General features: G+C 48.7%; 8 protein-coding genes across 8 annotated transcripts; 4 read left to right on the top strand and 4 right to left on the bottom strand.

The window, feature by feature from the left end:
- Window positions 1-386: 386 nt before the first annotated feature.
- Pdw03_2010 (Regulator of phospholipase D SRF1) lies at window positions 387-1,617 on the top strand (the record flags this gene model as incomplete). Its single annotated transcript, XM_014680766.1, has 3 exons — window positions 387-609; window positions 669-1,536; window positions 1,593-1,617. The coding sequence occupies 3 exons, from the start codon at window positions 387-389 to the stop codon at window positions 1,615-1,617; spliced, it is 1,116 nt and encodes a 371-aa protein (XP_014536252.1).
- Window positions 1,618-1,704: 87 nt separating this feature from the next.
- Pdw03_2009 (Cupin 1) lies at window positions 1,705-2,241 on the bottom strand (the record flags this gene model as incomplete). The annotated part of the gene is made up of 1 exon (XM_014680767.2): window positions 1,705-2,241. The coding sequence occupies one exon, from the start codon at window positions 2,239-2,241 to the stop codon at window positions 1,705-1,707; it is 537 nt and encodes a 178-aa protein (XP_014536253.2).
- Window positions 2,242-4,099: 1,858 nt separating this feature from the next.
- Window positions 4,100-6,723, top strand: Pdw03_2008 (Cullin homology; the record flags this gene model as incomplete). Its single annotated transcript, XM_066100054.1, has 6 exons — window positions 4,100-4,149; window positions 4,216-4,285; window positions 4,367-4,383; window positions 4,443-4,513; window positions 4,577-6,474; window positions 6,535-6,723. The coding sequence occupies 6 exons, from the start codon at window positions 4,100-4,102 to the stop codon at window positions 6,721-6,723; spliced, it is 2,295 nt and encodes a 764-aa protein (XP_065957781.1).
- An 867-nt stretch (window positions 6,724-7,590) lies between these two features.
- On the bottom strand, window positions 7,591-10,452 carry Pdw03_2007 (Late secretory pathway protein AVL9; the record flags this gene model as incomplete). Its single annotated transcript, XM_066100053.1, has 6 exons — window positions 7,591-9,479; window positions 9,549-9,609; window positions 9,661-9,688; window positions 9,808-10,050; window positions 10,185-10,289; window positions 10,394-10,452. The coding sequence occupies 6 exons, from the start codon at window positions 10,450-10,452 to the stop codon at window positions 7,591-7,593; spliced, it is 2,385 nt and encodes a 794-aa protein (XP_065957780.1).
- A 622-nt stretch (window positions 10,453-11,074) lies between these two features.
- Pdw03_2006 (MpkC) lies at window positions 11,075-12,678 on the bottom strand (the record flags this gene model as incomplete). The annotated part of the gene is made up of 9 exons (XM_066100052.1): window positions 11,075-11,183; window positions 11,241-11,424; window positions 11,485-11,563; window positions 11,624-11,980; window positions 12,035-12,134; window positions 12,190-12,233; window positions 12,286-12,415; window positions 12,489-12,536; window positions 12,623-12,678. The coding sequence occupies 9 exons, from the start codon at window positions 12,676-12,678 to the stop codon at window positions 11,075-11,077; spliced, it is 1,107 nt and encodes a 368-aa protein (XP_065957779.1).
- A 2,839-nt stretch (window positions 12,679-15,517) lies between these two features.
- Pdw03_2005 (Fungal G-protein, alpha subunit) lies at window positions 15,518-16,885 on the top strand (the record flags this gene model as incomplete). Its single annotated transcript, XM_014680770.2, has 6 exons — window positions 15,518-15,644; window positions 15,700-16,045; window positions 16,104-16,232; window positions 16,289-16,418; window positions 16,473-16,711; window positions 16,786-16,885. The coding sequence occupies 6 exons, from the start codon at window positions 15,518-15,520 to the stop codon at window positions 16,883-16,885; spliced, it is 1,071 nt and encodes a 356-aa protein (XP_014536256.2).
- Window positions 16,886-18,969: 2,084 nt separating this feature from the next.
- Pdw03_2004 (Phosphorylase) lies at window positions 18,970-22,178 on the top strand (the record flags this gene model as incomplete). Its single annotated transcript, XM_014680771.2, has 10 exons — window positions 18,970-19,184; window positions 19,242-19,254; window positions 19,314-19,349; window positions 19,403-19,464; window positions 19,523-19,626; window positions 19,676-19,753; window positions 19,802-21,567; window positions 21,631-21,989; window positions 22,043-22,059; window positions 22,129-22,178. 10 exons carry the CDS (start codon window positions 18,970-18,972, stop codon window positions 22,176-22,178), a joined length of 2,700 nt encoding a protein of 899 aa, XP_014536257.2.
- Window positions 22,179-22,390: 212 nt separating this feature from the next.
- Pdw03_2003 (2,3-diketo-5-methylthio-1-phosphopentane phosphatase, putative) lies at window positions 22,391-23,677 on the bottom strand (the record flags this gene model as incomplete). The annotated part of the gene is made up of 4 exons (XM_014680772.2): window positions 22,391-22,504; window positions 22,609-23,034; window positions 23,161-23,486; window positions 23,623-23,677. 4 exons carry the CDS (start codon window positions 23,675-23,677, stop codon window positions 22,391-22,393), a joined length of 921 nt encoding a protein of 306 aa, XP_014536258.2.
- Window positions 23,678-24,014: the final 337 nt, after the last annotated feature.

Raw genomic sequence — 24,014 nt, 5'->3', positions numbered from 1 at the left:
GTGGAGGCTGTCGTAAGACAATCAACAATTGATAATCACCTGATCGCGGGGAAGATAATTAAGATAATTAATAGATATCAAATGGATCAATATAAGATATAAAATAGAAAGAATCCTTTCACAACAAATCGTCCACTGAAACCTTTTGACTTTTTTTTTCTCGGGTGGATGAAAAAGGGATGCGGGAACAAACCAGGTCCACGCGCTACATGAATCGAGACGTCATTCCCGAGGTCGGCGTACACTTTCATCTTAGAAAGGTCAGAGAGGTCATCCCTGAACAACCACTTTTCCTACTTAAACAGGAGTTGGGGATTCGCGGGCAAACCGTTAATTGAAGTTTCCCGCGGCTCCCGGGGTCCAGGTTTCAACCTCTCCCCTGTATCATGGACAGCCCCCAAGACAGCGCTCCAGGGCGAATCTTTGGTGAGAGGCTGGTAGAGAAGTTTCCGCCCATCCCAGAGTCATCGCCGCTGCCGGGCCCGCTTAGCGGCGAAACAGAGTCTACTGTTCGCAGTCCAACCTCCGATCCAGCGCTTGCGCGTACAGCCGGTCAGACAGCGGAAGAGATCGCATACTCCCAACGCTTCGCTTTACGATCTCTACCCGGTATGGACCTATTTAAAGCTCAATTCGAAGATCACCCACTAATAGCGAGGTCTTCCTAGCCTGGATTCGGTCGGTTGATGAAACCGAGGAGGACGGAAATGAAGCTGCGGCAACTGATCGTTTACTCCCTTCCCAACCAAATGGCGCATGTGTCGCTCAGCACAACCACTCGCCCTACTCACCGTCGAAGTCGCAACCTAATCATGCGACCACTAACAGCCTATTGGAAAATGACTCCCTCTCCGTCAACCGTGAATCGCGCTGGGTGACATTCTCACGAACCATCCAATACCCCCGAGAGCCTGGTAGAGAAGAACAGCAGGTCACATCAGAATGGTTGAATGAGAATCACGGCGATTATTCGCAACCATGGCGAGGAAAGCTCTTAGAGGGCGATAGTCCGGAGTATCCGCTACACAGCGGAGGCCGAAGGGACGTGTGGATCAATCGGTTCAAGAAAACGCTTCTGCGAAGCCCGATCGTACCGCTAATTCTTCGAATGACTGTTTGGTGCTTCTCTCTCTCTGCACTGGCTCTGGGCGGATCGATTCAGCACATGTCTGATGAAGGACATCATCCTCAAGGTCCATCTGCATTGATGGCAATCATCGTTGATGCGGTCGCCCTGGTTTACCTCCTGTACATCACCTTCGATGAATACACATCAAAGCCATTGGGTTTGCGCTCTCCCTCCGCTAAAGTTCGTCTCCTCCTTCTGGATATCTTCTTCATTGTCTTCGATTCCGCCAATCTTAGCTTGGCATTCGCTTCACTCTCCGAGGTGACAGGATCCTGCACCGAAGCAGAGGTCAACCAAACGATCGATCCTCGGAACGATGGTATATGTACGCGACAAAAGGCGCTTGCTTCCGTACTGCTAGTTGCACTCTTGGCTTGGCTCATGACCTTCTCCATTAGTGTTCTCAGGTAAGCCCCCTGTTGAATGATTGACATACTTACTCCAGTTCCTGACGCTTTACCAGGCTTGTCGAAAGAGTAACACAGTGATATCCAATTGTTGTTATGTTTCATGAATCTTTTGGCCGTTGATATACCCTTTAAGCGAGACTTGATTTCACGCAAGCGCAAGTTTGGCTAGACGTACAGAGCAGAACCGTCAGCGCCATAAAACGGACCTTGGCGGAAACAAACCACATCCTTGATTCTCTGCGCCTGTACCTTCTCTTCTGGCGTCCCATAACACAAATCCCACTGTTTTCCATGTGGATATGCGCCGACCATTTCAAACTCTGCCTGATCCCCATGCAGGTCCTCTAAGAGTTGATGACTCACCCTGGTAGGCATGATGATCAAATCACCGCGCTGCACCGTCGGCTCAAATCTCTTGGGGTTCTCCTCGCCTCCAACGCAGAGACGCGCGGTCCCTGAAACGACCCCGAGCATCTCTTGGGTTGTGGAGTGGAAGTGATTTTGGCTGTACATGCTATATCTCCATTGAGGAACAACCTCGCCTACTGCCTCCAGGTGCTCCTTGAGCTCTGTGGATGTGGCATTGAAGGCTCCATGGTATGTCATGAGCGGCTTGGATTGGATTGAAGTGTTCGGAATACGGTGCCACTCAGGACTCTGACGAGTAGTCACTTGAGTTTTTGACAGTGGATTTATGGCCATTGCAAGGCGTTCTCTCTTTTGCTTTGAACGTTTTGCTGAAGCACGGGGATCAAGTTTGGATAACTCTGTGATCTACTTCATGTGACGTCATTTCTAGTGGGGCAGTCAAGGTCGAGGCTACCTGGGTCTCCCTCTCCCATTTTGTACCCATCCAGGTGCTCACTGAGTATTACCTTTTGGAAGCGCCTACCGTTCAACAGTTCAATCCCTTCTATCCACTGTCCTATATCATCCACTCTTGGGTAGTGATCTCTTTCTGGGCCTTTTCCAAGCCTCTTCTGAACCCTTTTTTTCTTTCTAATTTCTTGAGCTACTCCATCGACAACAACGTTGACTTCGGCAAATGAAACATGAAGCAGCCAGATTGTGGCTGGGGCCTCATTCAGCCTCCTTAGGGTGTCGCCAAAATCTTCGCCCGAAATCAAAATTCATTCCTGGGAATGAAACTCCAATGTTCAACGTCCCCATGGGACCTAATCAACCGTGGTCGACAAGACTGGCGATAAAAATTACCGGCTTCCAATATCCATTTGCAGTACTCTACTGACTATATTTTCAAATCTCTCAAAATCCAAGAGAGACCGATGTTCCACTTGAAAAGCAGCAGTTCATCGGTATTGCAATTTCAAGATGGAATGTTCAAGAGGAATGACATTCATGAGAAAATGGAGAAAAGAGGAGATGGGTTACCTACATGTGTGTCCATTTCCAATGACTAACGGTACATCGGTAAATTCTTGTAATCCATCCCCCTCGCAAGAATACACAGCCATTTAGACAGCCTTGGGATGTTTTTCAGCTGGTCCTATGTATGTGAAGGCGGCAAACTGCATAAACTATGCAGAGGATATTTCTATGCATAAGCTTTGATATCTATTCCAAGTTCATTCATCTCGTTGCTATTTTTCTCTACGAAGCTCGTTAAGACAATGGATTTCTTGACTTTTTGACGACCCAAGAAAAGTACACTTAAATGTGTTGGTCTCAGGATATGGTAATGTCGTCATGTGCTTTGTACACGACAAGGTGGACTGAACTGGATCTGGATTGTTGAAGATTGTAGCTCATCATTTCCCATCTGATCCCAAGGATTTGAGATGGCAAAATGCACGGTGAATACTCAATTTTGCTACATTTCTAGAAGGGATTGTTACGTAAAGTCCTATAATGTGCATAGAAAGGTACAACCAAAAAAGATATCACATGGCCGCATAACCGGCCGACTATTCTTGTCTGTAGTGCCAGTTCGAAACATAGATCTATGAATTGTGTCACTGGAGACATGTGTTGGGATACCACAATAGAGACAGATTTGTTGTAGAGGACCAAAAGTCAAAGAGAATTGGATTTCTTGTTATTCTCAAACACTTTTTGCGAAAGAAATAACTATCGACACAACCAGGGTGTCTAGACTCACTTTGATCAAAGCGATCAAAACCGATGATGTAGATTTGGCGGGAAAGCTCCGCCACCTCACCGCCTGCGGTAACAAGGCCATCCCCACGCTCTGGTCCATCTCAGCCTTATCACTTCTCTGCTCGTCTGCCTAATCTCCTTTTCAATTTTCGTTGTAGTGGTTCCCAAGGAGGGTCGTATCTTCTCGCTCGTTTTCTTCGACTGTCTGAACCCCGCTCTTGCCAACCTCTCCCTCTCCCAAGAGCCTACCATCAGTTGATCACCCGAAGATCTTTTGAGGCGTGCCTTGTGGCGCTACAACCGTTTTGAGGTAAAGTGCATGATGTGTAACTTGCTGGTTACTGTTGAGAACTACGAGTGCGTTACTGACTAGTGGACTAGGACCTTCGGCCCTTGAACAATCACTTTCTTCTCCATACCTCCCGGCTCCTCTGCAACCGCGATGTCTCTCTCGATGCCGCCGGTACCTCACAAGGATGACCTTGATTCAACGTGAGCAGGCAATAATTGGCGACCTGCTTTAATAAGGTGGTATGACCGGAGCTAATTGTGAATTAGTTGGTCATTCCTCGAAACAGGAATTGAGAGCGTCATGCTCAACCTTGATTCCGGTATCGATATGAAGACTGTAAGTGAATTGCCGTGCAACTCAAGATTGACCGGCGAGAGTGTCTAAGAACAGAGGCTGACTGGTTTTTTTTCCCCCTAGTACATGGGTCTCTACACGTGTGTTTTAAGATTCGATCCTACCTCTGACGAAAACCGCGCTCACAATTTGATGTTAGGGCTGTCCATAATTTTTGCACATCCCAGAAAGCCGTCGCTAGCGGTCAAGGTCTCCAAGGACAACGCGGAGGTTGGTTTAATGTCCTTCTTGCCGCACCCTCGGCTTCCCAATTTGAGCTGACATGGACTCAAGCTCATTTGCTGGGCGAGGAACTTTACAAACTACTCGGCGAATACCTCTCTGCCCATCTGACTAAGGTTTACAAACAATCACAAAGCCACACCGAAGAAGGCTTGCTTGGCTTCTACATTCGCGAATGGTACCGCTACACGACCGCCGCCAAGTACGTGAACCACCTCTTTCGCTACCTGAACCGTCACTGGGTTAAGCGTGAGATCGACGAGGGTAAGAAAAATGTCTATGACGTTTACACCCTGCACTTGGTCAAATGGAAAGGGGACTTTTTCGAAAAAGTCCACGAGAAGGTCATGGACGCTGTTCTGAATCTGGTCGAGAAGCAACGAAACGGAGAAACCATCGAACAGTCGCAGATTAAATCCATTGTGGACTCCTTTGTATCACTGGGTCTGGATGAGAATGATAGCTCCAAGTCAACACTTGATGTCTATCGCCAGTACTTCCAGCTGCCGTTCATCCGTGCCACGAAAACGTATTACGAAAATGAGTCACGGCAGTTCGTGGCTGAAAACAGCGTGGTGGAATATATGAAGAAGGCAGAAACTCGTCTGGAGGAGGAGAAGGGGCGCGTCGGTTTGTATTTGCATACAGATGTCACCAAGAGCTTGACCGATACCTGTCTGTCTGTTCTCGTTACCGCCCATTCGACTTTGCTTCGCGACGAGTTCCAAGTCTTGCTAGATAACGAACGCCAGGAGGATCTTGCTCGCATGTATCGCCTCTTATCACGTATCAAGGAAGGTTTGGATCCTCTGCGCACGACCTTTGAGAACCACGTTAGACGGGCCGGTCTGGCTGCTGTCGAGAAGGTCGCTTCGGAGGGAGAAACACTCGAGCCCAAGTTGTACGTCGATGCTCTACTGCAGGTTCACACACGGTACCAGAACTTGGTTGACGAGGCCTTCAATGGCGAGGCCGAGTTTGTGCGTTCTCTCGATAACGCGTGCCGAGAATTTGTCAACCGAAACCGCATCTGCAAGACGAGCTCTTCAAAGTCCCCCGAGCTGCTGGCAAAATACACGGACTCACTGCTCAAGAAGGGATCCAAGTCGGCTGAAGAATCGGAGCTTGAGGAGATGCTCGTGCAAATAATGACAGTTTTCAAGTACATTGAAGACAAAGACGTCTTCCAGAAGTTCTATTCCAAGAATCTGGCGAAACGCCTGGTTCATGTGAGCTCTGTTTCCGATGATGCTGAAACAAGCATGATCAGCAAGCTAAAGGAGGCGTGTGGTTTCGAATATACCAACAAGCTGCAACGCATGTTCCAGGACATGCAGATCTCCAAGGATCTTAATAACAACTACAAGGTCTGGCAGGACAAAGTGCTAGAAGATGATGACCGAAAGAGAATGGCCGATGCCCACTTCCAGGTCCTGGGAACTGGCTTCTGGCCCCTCAATGCCCCGACCACACCATTCCTCGCGCCACCGGAGATAGTCAAGACTGCCGAACGGTTCCAGACATTTTACTTTGACAAGCACAGTGGCCGCAAGCTGACATGGCTGTGGCAGCTATGCAAGGGTGAAATCAAGGCTAACTATATCAAGAACGCCAAAGTGCCCTACACCTTCCAGGTGTCTACCTACCAAATGGGTATTCTTCTTCTTTTCAACGAAGCCGACACTTTGTCCTATGATGAGATCGAAAAGGCCACCACCCTGTCTACCGAAATTCTCGATCCCAACCTTAGCATCCTGTTGAAGGCCAAGGTCCTCATCGCCAGCCCCGAGGGCGCTAAGCCCGAGCCCTCCACCTCGTTCACATTGAACTACAACTTCAAGAGTAAGAAGGTTAAGGTCAACCTCAACATTCAGATCAAGTCTGAGCAAAAGGTCGAGGCCGACGACACACACAAAACCATAGAAGAGGACAGGAAGCTTTTGCTCCAGGTATGTCTTCTAATCAACTATCCACCCCCACGCCGTCCATTTGATCTAATCGTGTTGTAGTCCGCCATTGTTCGAATCATGAAGTCGCGCAAGAAGATGAAGCACGTCCAGCTTGTCCAGGAGGTTATTCAGCAGGTTAAGTCCCGCTTCCCGCCCAAAATCCCAGACATCAAGAAAAACATTGAAGCCCTCATGGAGAAGGACTACATTGAGCGTATGGACGGCGATGAAATCTCATACATTGCTTAAATCAAGTTAAACCCTCCCTCCTTCCTCCAATATTGCGCAACCATCTTGCTTCTATTTCCTTTTTTTCCGGTGCTCTCTGCTTTCGCTACTGTCTCTGTCTGACATCAGTGGTTTCCTGTGTCCCTATCAACCCCTTTTATTCCATCAATGAGGGAAACGCGAGGTAGTGTGGGATGGGATCCCTTCAGTGGGTAGCCGGCGGATGAAATCAGGCTACTAGGAGCAGAAGAATTCTTTTCACTGTGTCGGCGACTTCTTTAATGTTTCTTCATAGCGCTGAGACGACAAACAAATGATGACCTGGTTATTTTCTTTGCTCTCTTCTATGTCTCTTTAATTTTCTTTCTCTGGAAATGCTAGAAACATAACAAATTGATGTTGGCATTCTACGTAGTTGGACAATAGGAATTCAAAGATTTCAAAAGATAGAGGGTTGCCCAGGTGGCTCTATAGAAAGACCATGACAGGGTAGAATGAAAGAATGAGGGCTAAAGGGTTATGTTGATACAAATTTCTCTGTAGTAGATCCTTGGAAGGTATTCTCACAGCCCCATGTGAAACAAGATGAAAGCCACAAGACAACCTGTCTATTCTAGATGGAATGCAGACAAGAGCACAAGACACAACAATAGCGCTGATCCAGATTCAACACATCTTCGGACGGATTCACTTCAAATATTTCATTCAGTAGATCGATATGCGTAGTACTGGCCGATAGAAGTATACACATAATCAACGTGAGAATCGTGCGAGCATATATGTGCTCTGCACAAGCGAGAGATAGTAAGAACAGAAGACCAAAAGTTCGTGAAATATTCAATTACCCTAAATACGCAAATCAAACCCCAACCTCCCAAATCCAGCGCTCTAGTCTGAATCAGACGAGTCTTTGCTCTGAGCTGGAAGAGCCTCTTCTTTGAGAGGGAGTGCTGCGACCAAGTTCTCAGGCTGTGGATCTACCTCTACACGGTTCAAGAGTGTGGGTTCCTTCTGGCTCAGAGAAACCGGCTCTTCGGCCTTTAAACTCAACCCTAGGCCTTCATTCGACGTGAGAGCCACAGAAGAGAATCCATCTGCGTCGACGGTATCCCGCCCAGCAGTCTCTCCTTCCTGGAGAACGTCCTGGATTTGCTTGTGCTCCGCTTCAACCGCGTGGGCCGGAAATCCTTGCGACAGAGGAGATTTGGGGAAGGGAGTTTCATCGAACGCGGAGACACCATCAAGACGCTGGAACTCGCCGCTGTCGCGTCTGAGCAGGATATTGCTCCATCTTTTCCGTCGGCTACTGCTGCGAGAAAGTCCGCCACCGGTGCTTTCGTTTCCTTCGCTATTATTCTGGATGGAATGCCGGCGGCCGCGGTCCAAGTCGGCTGTTTCGGGAACGACGGACGTGGCTGGGGTGGATGGCGATGTCGGCTCGGTATGGGGGGTGGCACTCGGGTTCGGAGATGTGACGCGCTTGTCTTGCCATTCGCGGCGCTTTTCGATTGCCCACGAACCCCACGAGCTAAGATATGAGCCGGCCTTTTGGCTGGCTATGGCCACGGAGGCCTGGGCCTGTGTTAGGTCGACTGATGGCCTTTGGCGGCCTGCAAACCAGGAGGCATCGGCGGGATCCTGGGAGGAGGGAGTTGGTGATGTTGGGGTTCCTTTGTCGATGGAGGTGCGCTGCGATTGGGAGGCTGTTCTCTCTTCATTGCGTTTGCGTTGCGCTTCGCGCATTGTCTCGATGTCGGACCAGAGGCTGGTGAACGCCGCGCTCATTTTCTTTTGTCCGGTTGAGATGTGGCGGTTCAGGGCCTCCCGGCCTTCGCGGACACGCTCATCGAGGTGCAGGTCTGCGACCTGTTGTGCAAGTCGTCTTTGGACATCTTCCATCATCAGGCCGCCGGCGTTTGGGTGACGTGGCTCAGTGATGGAAAATAAGAGCGCATCCGAAGTGAGACGCGAAAACAGGGCGTAGTTAGATGTGGTTTTCCACTGGGCCAGGAATTCCATGTTGAAGTCAATGGCAGGGTCTCCTTCAATGTTAAGATTTTGCAGCTGGGTTCTGCTGAGATGACATGATTCTCCGGCATCAGATGGGTAGAGCTCCTCGTGGTATTTCATGGACGACAATAAAGCCAGCAAGTATTCTTCAAACTGCAGTCGAATGAATTCTTCGGAGCCCATGAAGCCAAGGGTCTTGGGTTGTGAAGGATGGTCCTCGTCCCACGTGTCGTTGACAATTTGTGTGAGCATGTCAATCCAGCGCCTATCGGCTGCGGAAAGGACCAGGGCACTGCGGAGGAGAGGAGAATTTATCACGATACTGTCTTCGTCAAGGTTTATTAGAATATCACTGTAGCGGTCCTTTTGCTGGAGAAGTAGGGGGTTCGTTGAGCCAACCACATAGGATTTTGTGCCATCATCTGCCAACAGATCCAGCAGCTGGAGAGGCGTGTAGGGGCCAAACATGCTTCCCTTTCCGAAGATCTGTAGTGGAAGGCCCATGTATGCCAACAAAGAACTTCTGTCACTCGTCTTGAGAGAGGTTGGTTTTTCAACCGTCTGAGAATAGGTGTCAAAAGCAGGATCCGCGCAGTCCTGCAAGCTGTTGAGAAGGCCGGGTATTAAAGATATAAGCGAGAACTGAATCATACACAGGCGTTCACAGCGCGTCCCGAAGAAAAGCATCTTGGGCTGCAACAGTAATGCCTTGAAGAGAACCAAGGTCTGGAATTTGAATTCGTGTATCATTTCCCTAAGCGAAAGGCCTTCATAAATTAGCAAATTTTGAGACTTGTCATTAGGGAGATACATATCGGAATGGATGATATCCTTACCCAAATTCTGGTCTTTGGGGCCATCGTTGAGCAGGGAAATTACCAAGCCCTCGCGGAATTTCTGCTTCCATGTCAGCATTTTATTCCACACACGGCCGCAGCTAGTACAGACCTTCAATATATCAACATCCGAGAAGTCACTGTTGAGAAGAGTGCTAAATTAGCCACATTTCCTCACTCTAAGCCGAGCTCTATCCAGATCCCAAGCGAGCACATCGGGGGAGCAAATAGTCCACCAGAGCAAGTATATTCCACGCACCGTTGCGCGAACCAAGCCGAAGTCACCACGGAGAGCTTCTCGCGCAATTGACCTACTCGCTGCGGAGTATCTGTCACAACCACAACGGCCTTTTGTACTGTTGACCGCGTCACATCGGCAGAGCGGTTGATAAGCAAGCTAGAATCGATCTGGCGGGAGCAGGCGATGCCGAAAAGGGAGGTTTCGGATTTAGTAGATGCGCCCTTTTGGCAAAGTGTGAAGTATGAGAATTCTTCGGTCGACCTGATATCCGACGGGTTAGTTAGTTTGGCGCATATCGGTTTTCCTCGTCGCGGGATTGCGCCAGAGGAGGACCAAGAAAGGGAGAGAGAATGGGAGAGAAAGAGAAATTTTTGTCGGAGACAGGGGTATCATACAGATGTGCTCCGTCAGATAGGGCCATGAATGGGAGCAGAGACCAGTCATTCTCGGTTGCTGGGTCAGTTCCTTCATCGGCAATGCAATGCTCAATCTCGGGGCCGCTACAGGGGTATGTCTCAGTCAGCCAGGTTCCACTATAGATCAATCCATCTTTGCATTCATTTCAAAGATATGAGCCCGGGGTCTTGAGCGTCTCATGGCTCACCGTGCATGGTGGAAATCTATAACCAAGACAATTGGGTCTTGTTTATGGTGAACAGCCATCGCGCCGAACCTTGCGACAGGGGATTCGGTTCGGCTGTGAGAAATGCAATTAAAAATTTTGGAGAAATAATAGCTCAAGTGAATGATTTGCAATATATAGAAAATAGGTGCTTCTCCTCCAGGACCTCGTGGGTTTCCCACAAAACTTAGATCGTCGCAAACAGGGGAACATCGCTGATACGGTTATCGCACAGGCAGCGGGCGGTGAAAGGCAACCCCGCCAGTCAGAGGGCATCAAAATCGTGGGGATACCTCAAGGGTGATTGGACTACGGAGTAGAGAAAAGCTGTATAGGCATTGGAGAGATAATAGATTGGATACAGATTTCAAAGCATTACGGAGTAGATGGTTTTGAGGTGCTTCATCGATGAACTAAATCAGATAACCCGTGTGATTTCTCCTAATCACCAACCAATTCTTAACGACGCCGGCAAAGCTATGGACAATGGTCTCCAGGAAGACAAAAAGGGACAAGAGTAGGAAAACGATAAGTAAAAAAAACACAGAAGTGAGCACGCCAGCTTTGTGGCACCCTTGAACAGAAATAGGGCCAGACTTCAAAATTTGAGACTGGAATTCAATGGTAGAAAAGCATTTCTTGAGGAAATGCCGCGTCAACCCATTATGCGAATGCTTGTCCAGTAGCGTTACCCTGCACTGCACCCTGTACTAAGGCTTCGCCCGCCTCGTTGCCTTGTTCGATGTTGTGGAAGTCGAGAATTTCCGAGTACCTATGGGTGGATGATTAACAAGAAGAATCGTGACAGGGTAACAAATCAAGCACATACATCATGATCTTCCAAGTATCTACGGGCAGATCGGCATCATTGAACGACCAATCGAACTTCTCTTGTGCGACAGGCTCATCAGTCGGGTCGTGGTAGGGCGCCAGGTACTCATGAGCCAATGCTTCGGAGGCTTGAATGCGCTGCTTTGGGTTGAAAACCAGCATCCGCTCAAGCAGGTCAACGGCTTGAACAAACAATCAAGTTAGCGTTCAAGATCCCTATAGTCGGCTCAAATGTCACATACCATCGGCATCAGCGTTCTTGAATTTATTCGCGAGGGGTAAGCGCTCGCGCTTGGGTAGGGACTTGACAAACCGGAGGGTCTGAGTCGTCATTTGTTAGCATGTTTTCATCTTTCGCCAAAAGAACTAACGAATACACACGTTCTCGCTACAGATGGTCTGAATCACGTCATCGGGAGGAGTACCAAGCAGCTCCGTGATGATCGAAAACTGGTTGACATGGTCCTTCCCAGGAAACAATGGCTTTCCTTCCAACATCTCGGCGAAGATGCAGCCCGCACTCCAAATGTCCACCTCGACATCGTACTTTTGCCAGGTAAGCATGATCTCGGGCGCGCGGTAGTATCGTGTTGAGACATAGCCGGTCATTTGGGGGTCCTGGATGCGGGCAAGGCCAAAGTCGCAGATTTTCAGATCACAGTTCTCGTTAATTAGGATGTTACTAGGTTTCAAATCCCGGTGGACTACACCGGCGGAGTGGACATATTTCAAGCCACGCTATCAACAGGTCAGATTCTAGCGTCCCGGATATTGTTCCCGTGGAAATCTTACCAGAATTTGGTATAGGAAGTACTGAATGAATTGCTTTTCAAGGGGTCGCGAAGTAAGAAGTCGGTGGAGGTCAGTTCCCAGAAGTTCGGTGACGAAGTAGCTGCGGGCATTAGTTTACACTGTTTAACCCCGCCTTGCAGATGAGGGGGACATACATGTCTTCCAAAGGCGAAATGAAAATGTCACTCAAGCTGATAATCTGCAGAGTGTCAGCAAAAAATTATGCTCAATGCAATTAATAGAGTACGGACGTTCTCATGACGGAGATGTTTGAGCAGCTTCAGCTCCCGATAAGTTCGTTTGGACAGAACGGGGGTACTGAAGGGTTTCATGATTTTTTTCACTGCAACTGGCTGCGCAGTCAATTCGTCTTTGGCAGAACTGTTGTATTAATGGCCTAGTTAGTATAAACCTGGACTTGGAAACATCTTGTGCGACACAGAATGCAACATACCAGACCAGTCCGAAGGCACCCATTCCCACCGGCTGCAGCTCCGTATACCTAGAAATTCAGTTAGCACAGAGATTCCTCTGGCTGCGCCTGCTGAAACGCTCATAGTAAATGGAGCAGAACAGGGCATTGCGAACCGGCTAGTGATCTCAAAGGTGGTGCCGAAAATCTGGGCACGCACGAATTCCGCCATGATGGAAGGTGGGGTTTACAGATAAACGGGGAAAGAGAGAGTTTCTAATAACAACCTCAGTTTCAAAGACGAAAGAGAGAAAAGATGAAGTTTTTCAAAAAAGATAAGTGCCAGAAGAAAGGGGTCGCAAAGAAAGCAAGTGTGTTGGCAACAGGTGTGGGGAAGGGACTGGGTGAAAAGCGCAGAAAACAAGGCCGATGACGTTGGCGAAGCCCGGTTTAATGTTGATGACTCAGCAGCTTGAAGCTAGGTAGATGAGATGGGATTTTCTTTTTTTTTAGCAGATATTGGGAGAGAGTTGCAGTATTTACATGTCCTACTGTATTGGTTCACTTCAGACACATAGAAAAGTATACATTGGGCAACTCTTATACAATAAATCCTACTCTATGTGCTGTTGATTGTGTGAACGTGCAAGGTTGCAAGGTTGCTCTCGCTCCACAACAACGCGGCCCAGACCCCGGTCTTATCCCCGGAGATATTTCCCTTGAACCACATTGTTACTTGATGTTCTTGAAACAGAGTATACCACTTCTATACAGATTAATTCAAGAAGGGTTTATCTACTACCTATAGTACTTTGTATTTTTCGGCACGTAACTCGCCCAAGAACAAGTATATGGAGATTTCTTGGGCCTTTTTTGTTAGAACCTTGGCAGGTCACAGTACAGCCCCTCATCTTGAATCTCCTTAAAGCGGACATGATAAGGATTGGAGGTTCATCAATCTCACGTGTATATAAGCTGGATCGTAGCTTCCTCTATAATGCTCTGATGGATCCGATAGACTGTGCCGAGTAACATTGTTGTACAAGAGGGGCTCCCAGGTCCAGAACAAGGGCACACCCTAACACAACCACTATCCAATTAAATATTCCTTCCTATCTAGCTCAGCTCCGATCTTCTGTGGTGTGGTCTTGATGGTTTTACAACGCCAACTTCCAAACCATAAATCACACATCATACATTACACAGTTTATATCAGTTTATATCAGTTTATATCAGTTTATATCAAGGACCCGGACTCTGCACCCAACCGTGATAGCCGTGTACAATATAACCCTAAAAGCAAATCACCCAGAGACCTTGGCTTGGATATCAGTTTCAACGGGTCTTCGGGTCCTATCATCGTTCAATGTGGATGCAAATTCGGCGGCTAAGATATGTGAAACAATGCCTGCCACGCTCCTGCTTGAAATACACCTACAGACATGTAACAAAGACCTTGAATGATGTGGTTGCAACTGGACAGAAGTGCATCTCACATTACACTTTTCATTTTCGGAGGATCAAGGTTATCTAAGCATAGGAAGCACGTTCCGTAAGCCGGTAGAATTCCTGTAAAATTCCTGGGAAATATATATCTCCGCATAGAGTGACTCTTCGAGATGCCTGATAATTACCTTCACGTCGCATTCCCGAGGTGTTGATAAGATCAAGACTACCAAAGCACTTTCCCAGGCCTTGATTTTGCCTGTACCCCTATCTGCCCACAAGGCTTAATTGGTTCTGAGGAGAGAAGGGGTCAGTGCCCGGCTTCACCACATGTCCGAGATAAGCCAATCGCACATGAAAGTGACATGTAGTTCAGATGAAAGCAGATTCAGATCCGATAGAAGGAAATACATTAATGGAGAGTGTCCCGCTGTTGTACGGAGTTGGTAGATGTCAGACACACACCGGTGACCTGCCACACAGCCCCGCCTGTGTGCCTGAGGCAGCCATCCATTTTTCGTCACGCTCCACTTTAAAGCTCTAGAGTGGGCTGAAAGAGTATGAAATGGAGTACGGAGTACAGAACTCCTGGTCAGAGATTGGTATTCGAGATTTGCGGTAAATCTAGACAGGAAAATTTTGATCGACCATTCTGAACAACTGATAGGGGACAAGAACGCATGATTGCACAGACGGTCATCTGGTGGCGCCCCGTTAGATTAGAACCCTCGGGCAGTTTTTATCGTTTCTCGCTTTAACAGTGTTCTTTTATAGGAGTGTCAGTCTTACAATTTGTGACTGTGATTTTTGCCCGGGCGAAAATTAGGAGAATTTGGTACTAAATCATTACCTACAGGTGAGATCCGACAGAAGAACGTGCCTAATTTCCCCCAGGTTTTCCTTTTTTACCTACATGATACATGGCTAATTAGGTGTATCTTTAATCTAAAAAATAAAGGTAAATGCCCTGATATTACAAGAAGCTCGAATAGAGACCCAGAGCAACCTTGAAATGGGAATAATGTAAGCTCTCACCACCCAAAGAAAGAAAAAGAAAGAAAACAGGTGAAATACAGGTATTACATTTCTTACCAAATGTAAGCTGAGCCGTACAGGTTTCTTACATTTCTTACCCTCTCTCCCCAAAGTCATCTCCACTCCCCCAGCATGACGATGGTTGCACTGACACTCTCTGATTCTTTGAACAGTTCTCTTGACACTTTTTAATTCCCCTTACTCTACTCTGTACTCTTACCTTTATCACTCTTTACATCTTAACGGCTCATCCCAACTCATCCCTGACTCTCCGCGTTTCCCCATCTCCCGTCCGCCCCCGTCCTAACCGCTATACCCGAACTCCACGACTCTCCTTCCAAACTCACTTGTCGCAATTCCTTCAACCTTTACCTCTCGCCTTGACATCTTTGCAACAGTTGCTCCCATTGAAAGCGGTTCCGATATCACGCACATCCATCTCCATACCGGGTCCCGCTGATCATTCCCCGTGCGTGGCGCTTGGCAATCTTCTCAAGCGAAGGCTCCGGCCGTTTTGACCGGCACAGTCTGTTCTTGCGCGCGGTTGATGAGTCTCCTACCTGCTGGTCTGGGTCACTGAAGATTTTGCAATGGGGTCATGTTTCAGCTCGGAGTCCGTAGGGGACGTGGAACAGAAAAAGCGAAGCCAACAGATTGACCGTAGGCTAGAAGAAGATTCTAGGCGGCTACGAAGAGAATGCAAGATCCTTCTTTTGGGTAGGTACTCCGGTGCTCGCTTGGAGAGCTGGTGGTTGGCTGACTTCAAACTCAGGATCAGGAGAAAGCGGCAAATCAACGATCGTAAAACAGATGAAGATCATCCACCAGAATGGTTACACCGTGGAAGAACTTGCGCTGTATCGATTAACCGTGTACAAGAACCTCCTGGATTGCGCAAAAGCCCTCATTGGAGCATATCACTATCTCCAGCTTGAACCGTCCAGCCAGAAGGTGCAGGACTACATTTCATTTCTGGAAGAGTACAACGTGGATCCGGATCCCAACACTGCGCTTGATTCGAAAATCGGCGATGCCATCACATATCTCTGGAACGACCCATGTACATCAACAGTTTTGGAACATCAGAATGAGTTTTATCTGATGGACTCGGCACCATAGTAAGGCCACCCATCCTTCCGTCTTTGATCCCAAGGCCGAATTCTAACCCGTGATTAGTTTCTTCGAGGAAGCGAAACGGATAACGGCCCCCAATTACGTCCCGGATGTTTCAGATGTACTCCGAGCAAGAACGAAGACCACCGGTATCTACGAGACACGTTTCACAATGGGCCAATTGAGCATACAGTACGTGGAACTTGTTTTCGGCACCCACGATTTGGGATATCTCTAACCCGTGACAGCATGTTTGATGTGGGCGGCCAGCGCAGTGAACGAAAGAAGTGGATCCATTGCTTCGAAAACGTGACGTCCATAATCTTTTGCGTTGCGCTCAGTGAATATGATCAAGTACTACTGGAAGAAAGTAATCAGGTAAGACAACTGAATCCACCGAGCACATTATATCGGAGTTGACAGACCCCGCAGAATCGTATGATGGAAAGTTTGGTTCTCTTCGACTCCGTGGTCAACTCTCGGTGGTTTATGCGAACAAGCATCATCCTGTTCCTGAACAAAGTCGATTTGTTTCGCTTGAAACTGCCTAGATCGCCGTTGAGCAACTACTTCCCCGATTACTCGGGCGGCAACGACGTGCACCGTGCCGCCAAGTACCTGCTCTGGCGATTCAACCAGGTGAACCGAGCACACTTGAACCTATACCCACAGTGAGTTCCACATGATCCCAACTGTATCAGTTCCCACCCACCGTGATTTCTAACCACTTCTTATTCCCCTTCAGTCTCACACAAGCGACTGATACCTCGAATATCCGCTTGGTCTTCGCAGCAGTCAAAGAGACTATCCTGCAGAATGCCTTGAAAGACTCAGGTATTCTATAGCCGCGCAAATTTATCCCAAGGACCCAGTCACACAAATGTCCTCAGGTGCTTATGCGTACTTTTCCCTCCAATCCAACCTTACGACCTCACACCGTCCCTATTCTCAACGTCGCCCTCGGTGTTCCATTGATTCGCCTCTTCAGGAGACTGCCTGAACAGTTTTCCAACGACCTCTCATACCATACCCTTTTCGTCTTTTTCCTTCCTTTACTTTTGACGAGCTGCAGGCGTTGATGGCGCCTTAATGGCTTTTTCGGCTGATTTCCCAGGCGCTGGCTCTGGTCTAGGACATTCCATTTGGTACTTAATGCGGTTTCCCTCTATTTAACATGGGTCGATGTTCCATAAAGGTCTCGGTAGCATGTTCGGGAAAGTCCACTATGCTACAGTTCCTGTTCCATGTGCCTTTTCCCTCTTGATAAAGCCCCGGAATGAGTGTATGACAACCCCGAGGATGCCACCGGGCCAGAACCCCGGTAGCGGGCCAGAACACATTCCGGACTTTCTTTTCGTGGACTCGATCATCCCAACGGGGTACACACCAGCCTACTTAATGGGCTTTCTGTTTCCACGGTTGCCTTCACTATATCCTACGTTTTTGTTTTTCCAATACCTTGTCTCGAGGCCTTTTTCCAATCCCTCATGTATACCATGGTGGTCTTCCTATTTTCGACATTGCTATGTCTCTGATATTTACTCCCGCTAATTCCTCTTTTCCAATTTTCCTTTCTCTGTGTTTGTCTTTTCTTTCTCCTGTCACTTCACCATCAACCCACGATTCTAAGCGCTTCCACGCCTGATGCTCTCTGATTTCTTTGTCTTTATTCATTATTGCTAGGTTGTCCTCCAGCGTTTTTGTTTTCACGCTCCGAGGACTCTTATCTATCTTGCATAGACCGGTACCGGGGTTACTGAGCCTGGGCCATGTGCCAGCTCATGATCCCCCGGAGCTCTAATTGGGGTAGTACGGAGTTGGGGATTGGGACGTAGCCCAGGCTTTTTTATGCATAGCTGAGCCTCGATAAATCAATTCTCCCATTCGAATCTACTTTGGTTTCTGCATCCTGTTTGCCGTAGATGTGCTAAGTGTAGATGGTAGTCGTGAGAAGCTCTAGCACTTGGATAGCCCACTCAGAGCTTCTATTGATCTCTAGTGTAGAAGTATAAGAAAAGGGGGCGACGGAAGCGAGAAGCCCAGAAATCCAGGGAAGATATTTCGATCACTCTCCCAACGAACCTACAACATCCCTCTTCGTTATCATCAAGTCATGGGCAATAATCCCCCGACCTGCCGTCTCCCAACCAAAGCTCTCTTGCATCTTATCCCATCACACAGCCACCCACATCATAGCAGCCACCACGCCCCACTACTAACGATTTTCCTGACAACAGAGTCTGAGAGGCCCCGGAGACTGAAGCCCCCCCCACAAGAGCAAATACCATCGTGTCTACCATCGAGTAATGCGTTTGGGTACTTACCTCAGATTGATCAGGTCATGATACGCACTGGGGCCTCGACGCACGGTATGATGCGTCTGTGAATTGGGTCCTGGTGGGGGTATCAGGGTTTGTTGGCATCCGGCAAGCTCGGAGGGATGATAATCACGCAGTATGAAAATGGCGTAGAGACTTAATTGGCCTGGAGATGATTCCGGAGATGATTGTGGAGCCGATACACTGGAGCCGAAGAGTCGGGATCTAGTGGGGGAATTTATATTGGCTTTGAGAGCCTGGCAATGTCTTGGAGACGAAACTTAGAAATGGCATGATGTGAGAGGTATACTTGCACGGACCTGTACCGTCAAGGAAGTATACAATATAGTCGAGAGATGACACTGACTTGACCAGAAACAGGCTGCAAGATGGACTAAAATCATTTGAACTCCCCTAAACTCCCCGAAATGGATCAAAACTAAAAAAAGAATTGATGTTACTCCAAAAGTCATGACATGGACTTGGCCCTTTCCCCTCTTTTCTCTTTTAAAGTAGCCGTTGTACCTGCCAGTCAATTTTTTTTTTCTGGTGTACTTTGTCCAGAATTACAGCTTTCTTAAATTCCAACTTCCTCCTTTCCGCTTTTCATGATGTCAACCGTCTCGGATCCGGTTGCACCGACTGAACTGGTTCAACAGCAACCTCGTCGGGAACGAAGACCTTCCGTAGGAGCTCCTATTGCCGATCTCCAGGGTCCTGTCGGTCCAGGATTCAGTCGTCCCAAGCACAAGCGCACATTCACCGGCCTTGGGCCTGCCGAGATTAAGAATGTTGAAGCCAGCATTCCTGAGCCACTACGAGAGGCGTGAGTACCTGTCTGACTGAGTATTGTCTTATGGTTGGACTGACCAGAATCATACAGCTGGAGGAAATATGTGTGTGGAGATGAAACGGAAATTCCAGATTGAATAGCTAATGCCTCGAGTCAATTTAGTCGGCGACTGAATTCACTACCAAAGAGGAATTCGAGGTGAGTTCGAGATGCGTTCATACTTGATACAATGGGTTTAACGCCTCCCGCAGAAAGATCTCGTGCGCCATATCGAAACGACCCTCGCTCGCTCACTGTATAATTGCGATGAGTTGTACGGGCTTGGTATCCTTTGAGTCAAGCGGTGCTTGCTGACCTGGGACATTCTGTAGGGCCGCATACTCGGGAACCGCGCTTGCGTTTAGAGACCGATTGATCATTGAGTGGAACAAGACTCAGCAGCGTCAGACTTTTACCGATCAGAAGCGAGTCTACTGTATGTGTCTAGCCCGCTGGGAGAAGACAACGGCTAATTGATGGGGTAGATTTGTCGCTTGAGTTCCTCATGGGACGTACATTGGACAATGCTATGCTGAACGTTGGCTTGAAGGATGTTGCTCGAGGTAAGCTTCGAGAGGATCGGTCATATGAACTAACGCTAATGATAATAGATGGATTGAGCGATCTTGGGTTCCGCGTCGAGGACGTCATCAACCAGGAGCACGATGCAGCATTGGGTAACGGTGGTCTGGGACGTCTGGCGGCGTGCTTCTTGGACAGTATGGCCACGCTGAACTACCCTGCCTGGGGATACGGACTGCGTTACCGCTATGGTATCTTCAAACAGGAGATTGTCAATGGCTACCAAGTGGAGATTCCTGACTACTGGCTGGATAATAACCCCTGGGAATTCCCGCGACACGAAATCACAGTCGACATCCAGTTCTATGGCAACGTCAAAAAATACCAGGATGAGAGTGGCAAGATCTCGCACTCATGGGAGGATGGTGAGATTGTTCAAGCCATCGCATACGATGTCCCCATTCCCGGGTACGGTACGAAGACCACCAACAACCTTCGTCTGTGGTCCAGCAAGGCCAGCAGCGGAGAGTTTGACTTCCAGAAGTTCAACGCTGGAGACTACGAAAGCGCAGTAGCCGACCAGCAGAGGGCGGAAACAATCTCAGCTGTTCTCTACCCTAATGATAACCTCGAGCGAGGCAAAGAACTGCGTCTGAAGCAGCAGTACTTCTGGTGTGCTGCCTCGCTCTATGACATAGTTCGCCGGTTCAAGAAGACCAAACGAGCCTGGGCCGAGTTCCCTGATCAGGTCGCCATCCAGCTTAACGACACCCACCCTACCCTTGCAATTGTTGAGTTCCAGCGAATCTTGATTGACAAGGAAGGCTTGGAATGGGACGAGGCATGGAGCATCGTCATCAAGACCTTTGGGTATACCAATCACACCGTCCTTCCCGAAGCGCTGGAGAAATGGTCTGTCCCGCTGATGCAGAACCTGCTTCCGCGGCACTTGCAAATTATCTACGAAATTAATCTCTTCTTCTTGCAATCTGTTGAGAAGCGATTCCCCAATGACCGAGAGATCCTCTCACGCGTCTCCATCATTGAAGAGTCGCATCCCAAGATGGTGCGTATGGCCTATCTGGCCATCATTGGCTCTCACAAAGTGAACGGTGTGGCCGAGCTACATTCAGACCTGCTCAAGACCACTCTCTTCAAAGACTTTGTGAAGATCTATGGACCAGACCGTTTCACCAATGTCACCAATGGCATCACTCCGAGGCGTTGGCTCCACCAGGCCAACCCCCGGTTGTCTGCGTTGATTGCAGAGAAGCTTGGAAGCTACGACTTCCTGAAGGATCTCACTCTTCTAGACAAGATAGAGGCATTTGTTGACGACAAGGCTTTCCGCGAGGAGTGGGCAGTCATCAAACGGGAGAACAAACTGCGTCTAGCCAAACACATCAAGGCCACCACGGGATTCGATGTCAATCCAAATGCCCTCTTTGACGTGCAGGTGAAGCGTATCCATGAGTACAAGCGTCAACAGCTCAACATCTTTGGGGTTATCCACCGCTACTTGAGCATCAAAGCCATGTCGGCCGAAGAGAAGAAGAAAGTGGTGCCTCGAGTTTCCATCTTCGGAGGCAAGGCAGCCCCCGGTTACTGGATGGCGAAGACCATCATTCATCTCATCAACAAGGTGGCTGATGTAGTGAACAAGGACCCGGAGATTGGTGACCTTCTGAAGGTCATCTTCATTGCAGATTACAATGTTAGCAAGGCAGAGATTATCTGCCCTGCTTCGGATATCAGCGAGCACATCTCAACCGCTGGTACCGAAGGCAGCGGCACGAGCAATATGAAGTTTGTCCTGAACGGCGGTCTGATCATTGGCACCTGCGATGGAGCCAACGTAAGTCTTCTTCCGCTAGCATGGACCCAAGTTCCGTCCCAGCAATACTAACTCAACGCACAGATCGAGATTACCCGTGAGATCGGGGTGCAGAACATTTTCCTCTTCGGCAATCTTGCAGAAGACGTCGAGGACCTACGTCATCGACACTTCTACGGCGACTTCAAACTGGACCCACAGCTGGAGCGCGTCTTCAACGCAATTAAAGACAACATGTTCGGTGACAAAGCTGATTTCTTGGCGCTCACTAGCTCTATTGAAGAGCATGGCGATTACTACCTCGTCTCGGACGATTTCAACTCCTACATCACCACGCACGAGATGGTCGACGAGGCATTCCAGAATCAGGAGGAGTGGCTGGCCAAGTCGATTTCCTCTGTTGCGCGCATGGGATTCTTCTCTATGGATCGCGTCACTAATGAGTACGCTGATAGTATCTGGAATATCGAGCCTCTGGATGTTTCGGCATAAACAGACTGTGGTTTGACATAGGTAGTGCGAAGCCTCCCTTCTTTTCTGGTGATTATACAAGTTGTTGATGGGCTTCTTCGGCATCCTTAGCAATAATAGTACATCCCTCCTTTTACACCTTCTGTTACACAGATCCTTGACTCGTTGATGAAAAGACTTGATCTGCACTTGATCTTTACAGAGCTAGGCAAATAAACAAGCCAATCTCGAAAAATAGAGCGATTCTACCTCGAGGCAGTCATAACTGAAAATATTGAACCAACGCCCACTCCAGACCAAAACCAAAACCAGAAAGAAGTCCAAACAATGACAACGTGAGCCTCCAAAATGTATCCAGCCCCCCACAACAACTTCACTCCTGAATCGTCGGCTCAGTCTGAGTCTGTTTGGGCTCCGAGAAATAATCCGGCCAAAGCACCATCCTCTCATCCCGCGAAGGTGTAGCCGTAGCCATAAGCGTCGGAACCTACAATCCAACCCCATTAGCAAAGCCGCCCCATGCCAAACTAGTTCAAAACAAGAGAAAGAAGGGGGGGGGGGGGGGGGGGGGGCGAAGAGGGAGAAACATACAGCCTCCTTACTAGAGATCCTCCTCCACATATTTGCACGCGGGTTATACCGCACCGGCTTCCCAACACCACCCGTCTTCTTCTGATCCTCAAGACTAATCGCCTCAACCTCCCTCTTGACATCAGCAAAGCTATCAAACGGCGTATACGGGATGTGATGTTCGAGACAGTGTTCCTCGAGCCGTAGACCGCGGCGCGCAAAGAGAACATCTGCCTCGCGGGCCGCGGCGAGATCGGACACGCCGTCGCCGATGAATACGATCAGCGGGATCTCGTCGGGCTCGCATTCTGCCTGTGCTTTTGAGCGCGCTTGGTTCACGCTCTCGGCTTTGTCGTGGCCGGAATCTGTGTTGTCGCGCCAGACGGGTTTCCACGGGATTCCGCCTGGTGCTTTTAGGTCGTTTGCGACGATTTCGATTGTTGATGCCTGTGGGGGGGTGGGTTGCAGATGGTTGTTAGGTGATACGGATCTGGATCTGGAGTTGGATCTGGAGTGGAAAATTGATGTTGTTGATTGGAGGGAGGGTGGGAAGGGCACTTGGAAATCACTTACCTCTTTCTCGCCGAGGAAGATATCCAGCGTGCGCTGCAGAACGGGTTTTAGGCCTGCACTGATCACGTTGAAGGGGAAACCCTCGCGGACGCAATACTGGTGGAATTCGCGGAAGCCCGGGTCGAGTTCGAGGTTCTTTTCCATTATGTCGAAGCCGTCGCCAAAGGGGATGCTGAGGGATCCCCACATGTCGTCTGAAATGTCGCGGAAGGATCGCTCGCCAGTTTTAAATTGTTCTTCGAGCTTGTTGCGGTAGGCTACGCCGCAGCCTAGGTTGTCTACTAGGACGTGGCCGGTGTCTTGTAGGAAGATTGTGCCGTCAAAATCTGGGGGGGGGGGGTTCTTTTGTCATCTTATGTGCACTTGGGAGCTCTGTGGTTGGGATTGGAGGGTTTGGACTAGAATTGGGAAGATACAGGGTAGGGTTTCTCGGCGACGGTGAATAGTAAGGAGGTTGCATACCAGAGAAGATAATGATCTTTCTTCTTTGATTGGGATTTGTCTGTGAGATGACCATTCTGTGTTTAAATTGTATGGGTTCTATAGGAATACTGGAGAGAGTTGGAAAGATACGGAGTACAAGTTAAAAAGACGTGAAGCAAAACTGGCCAAGTCAACGATGCAACGTACGAATCCATCAAGAACCTGGGATTCTTCGTGGCAAACAAGATAGACCAGGAATATGACGTAGGGATCTATAACGACATCAGTGTGGGCCGCAAAGGGCTTCTTTGAACATCGTGAGAATTCAAGTGTTGATGTAACTGGCGCTGATTGGCTGTTGTCAGGGGGGTCCACAACAAGAATGCCAAAAAGTGGAAGGCCGAGACTGGGACTTTTGATGGGATTGGTCG

Source organism: Penicillium digitatum, chromosome 5, assembly GCF_016767815.1.
Source record: "Penicillium digitatum chromosome 5, complete sequence".
NCBI lineage: Eukaryota > Fungi > Ascomycota > Eurotiomycetes > Eurotiales > Aspergillaceae > Penicillium > Penicillium digitatum.
The sequence above is the reverse complement of the archived record's forward strand: the minus strand, read 5'-3'. Positions and strand labels throughout refer to the sequence as shown.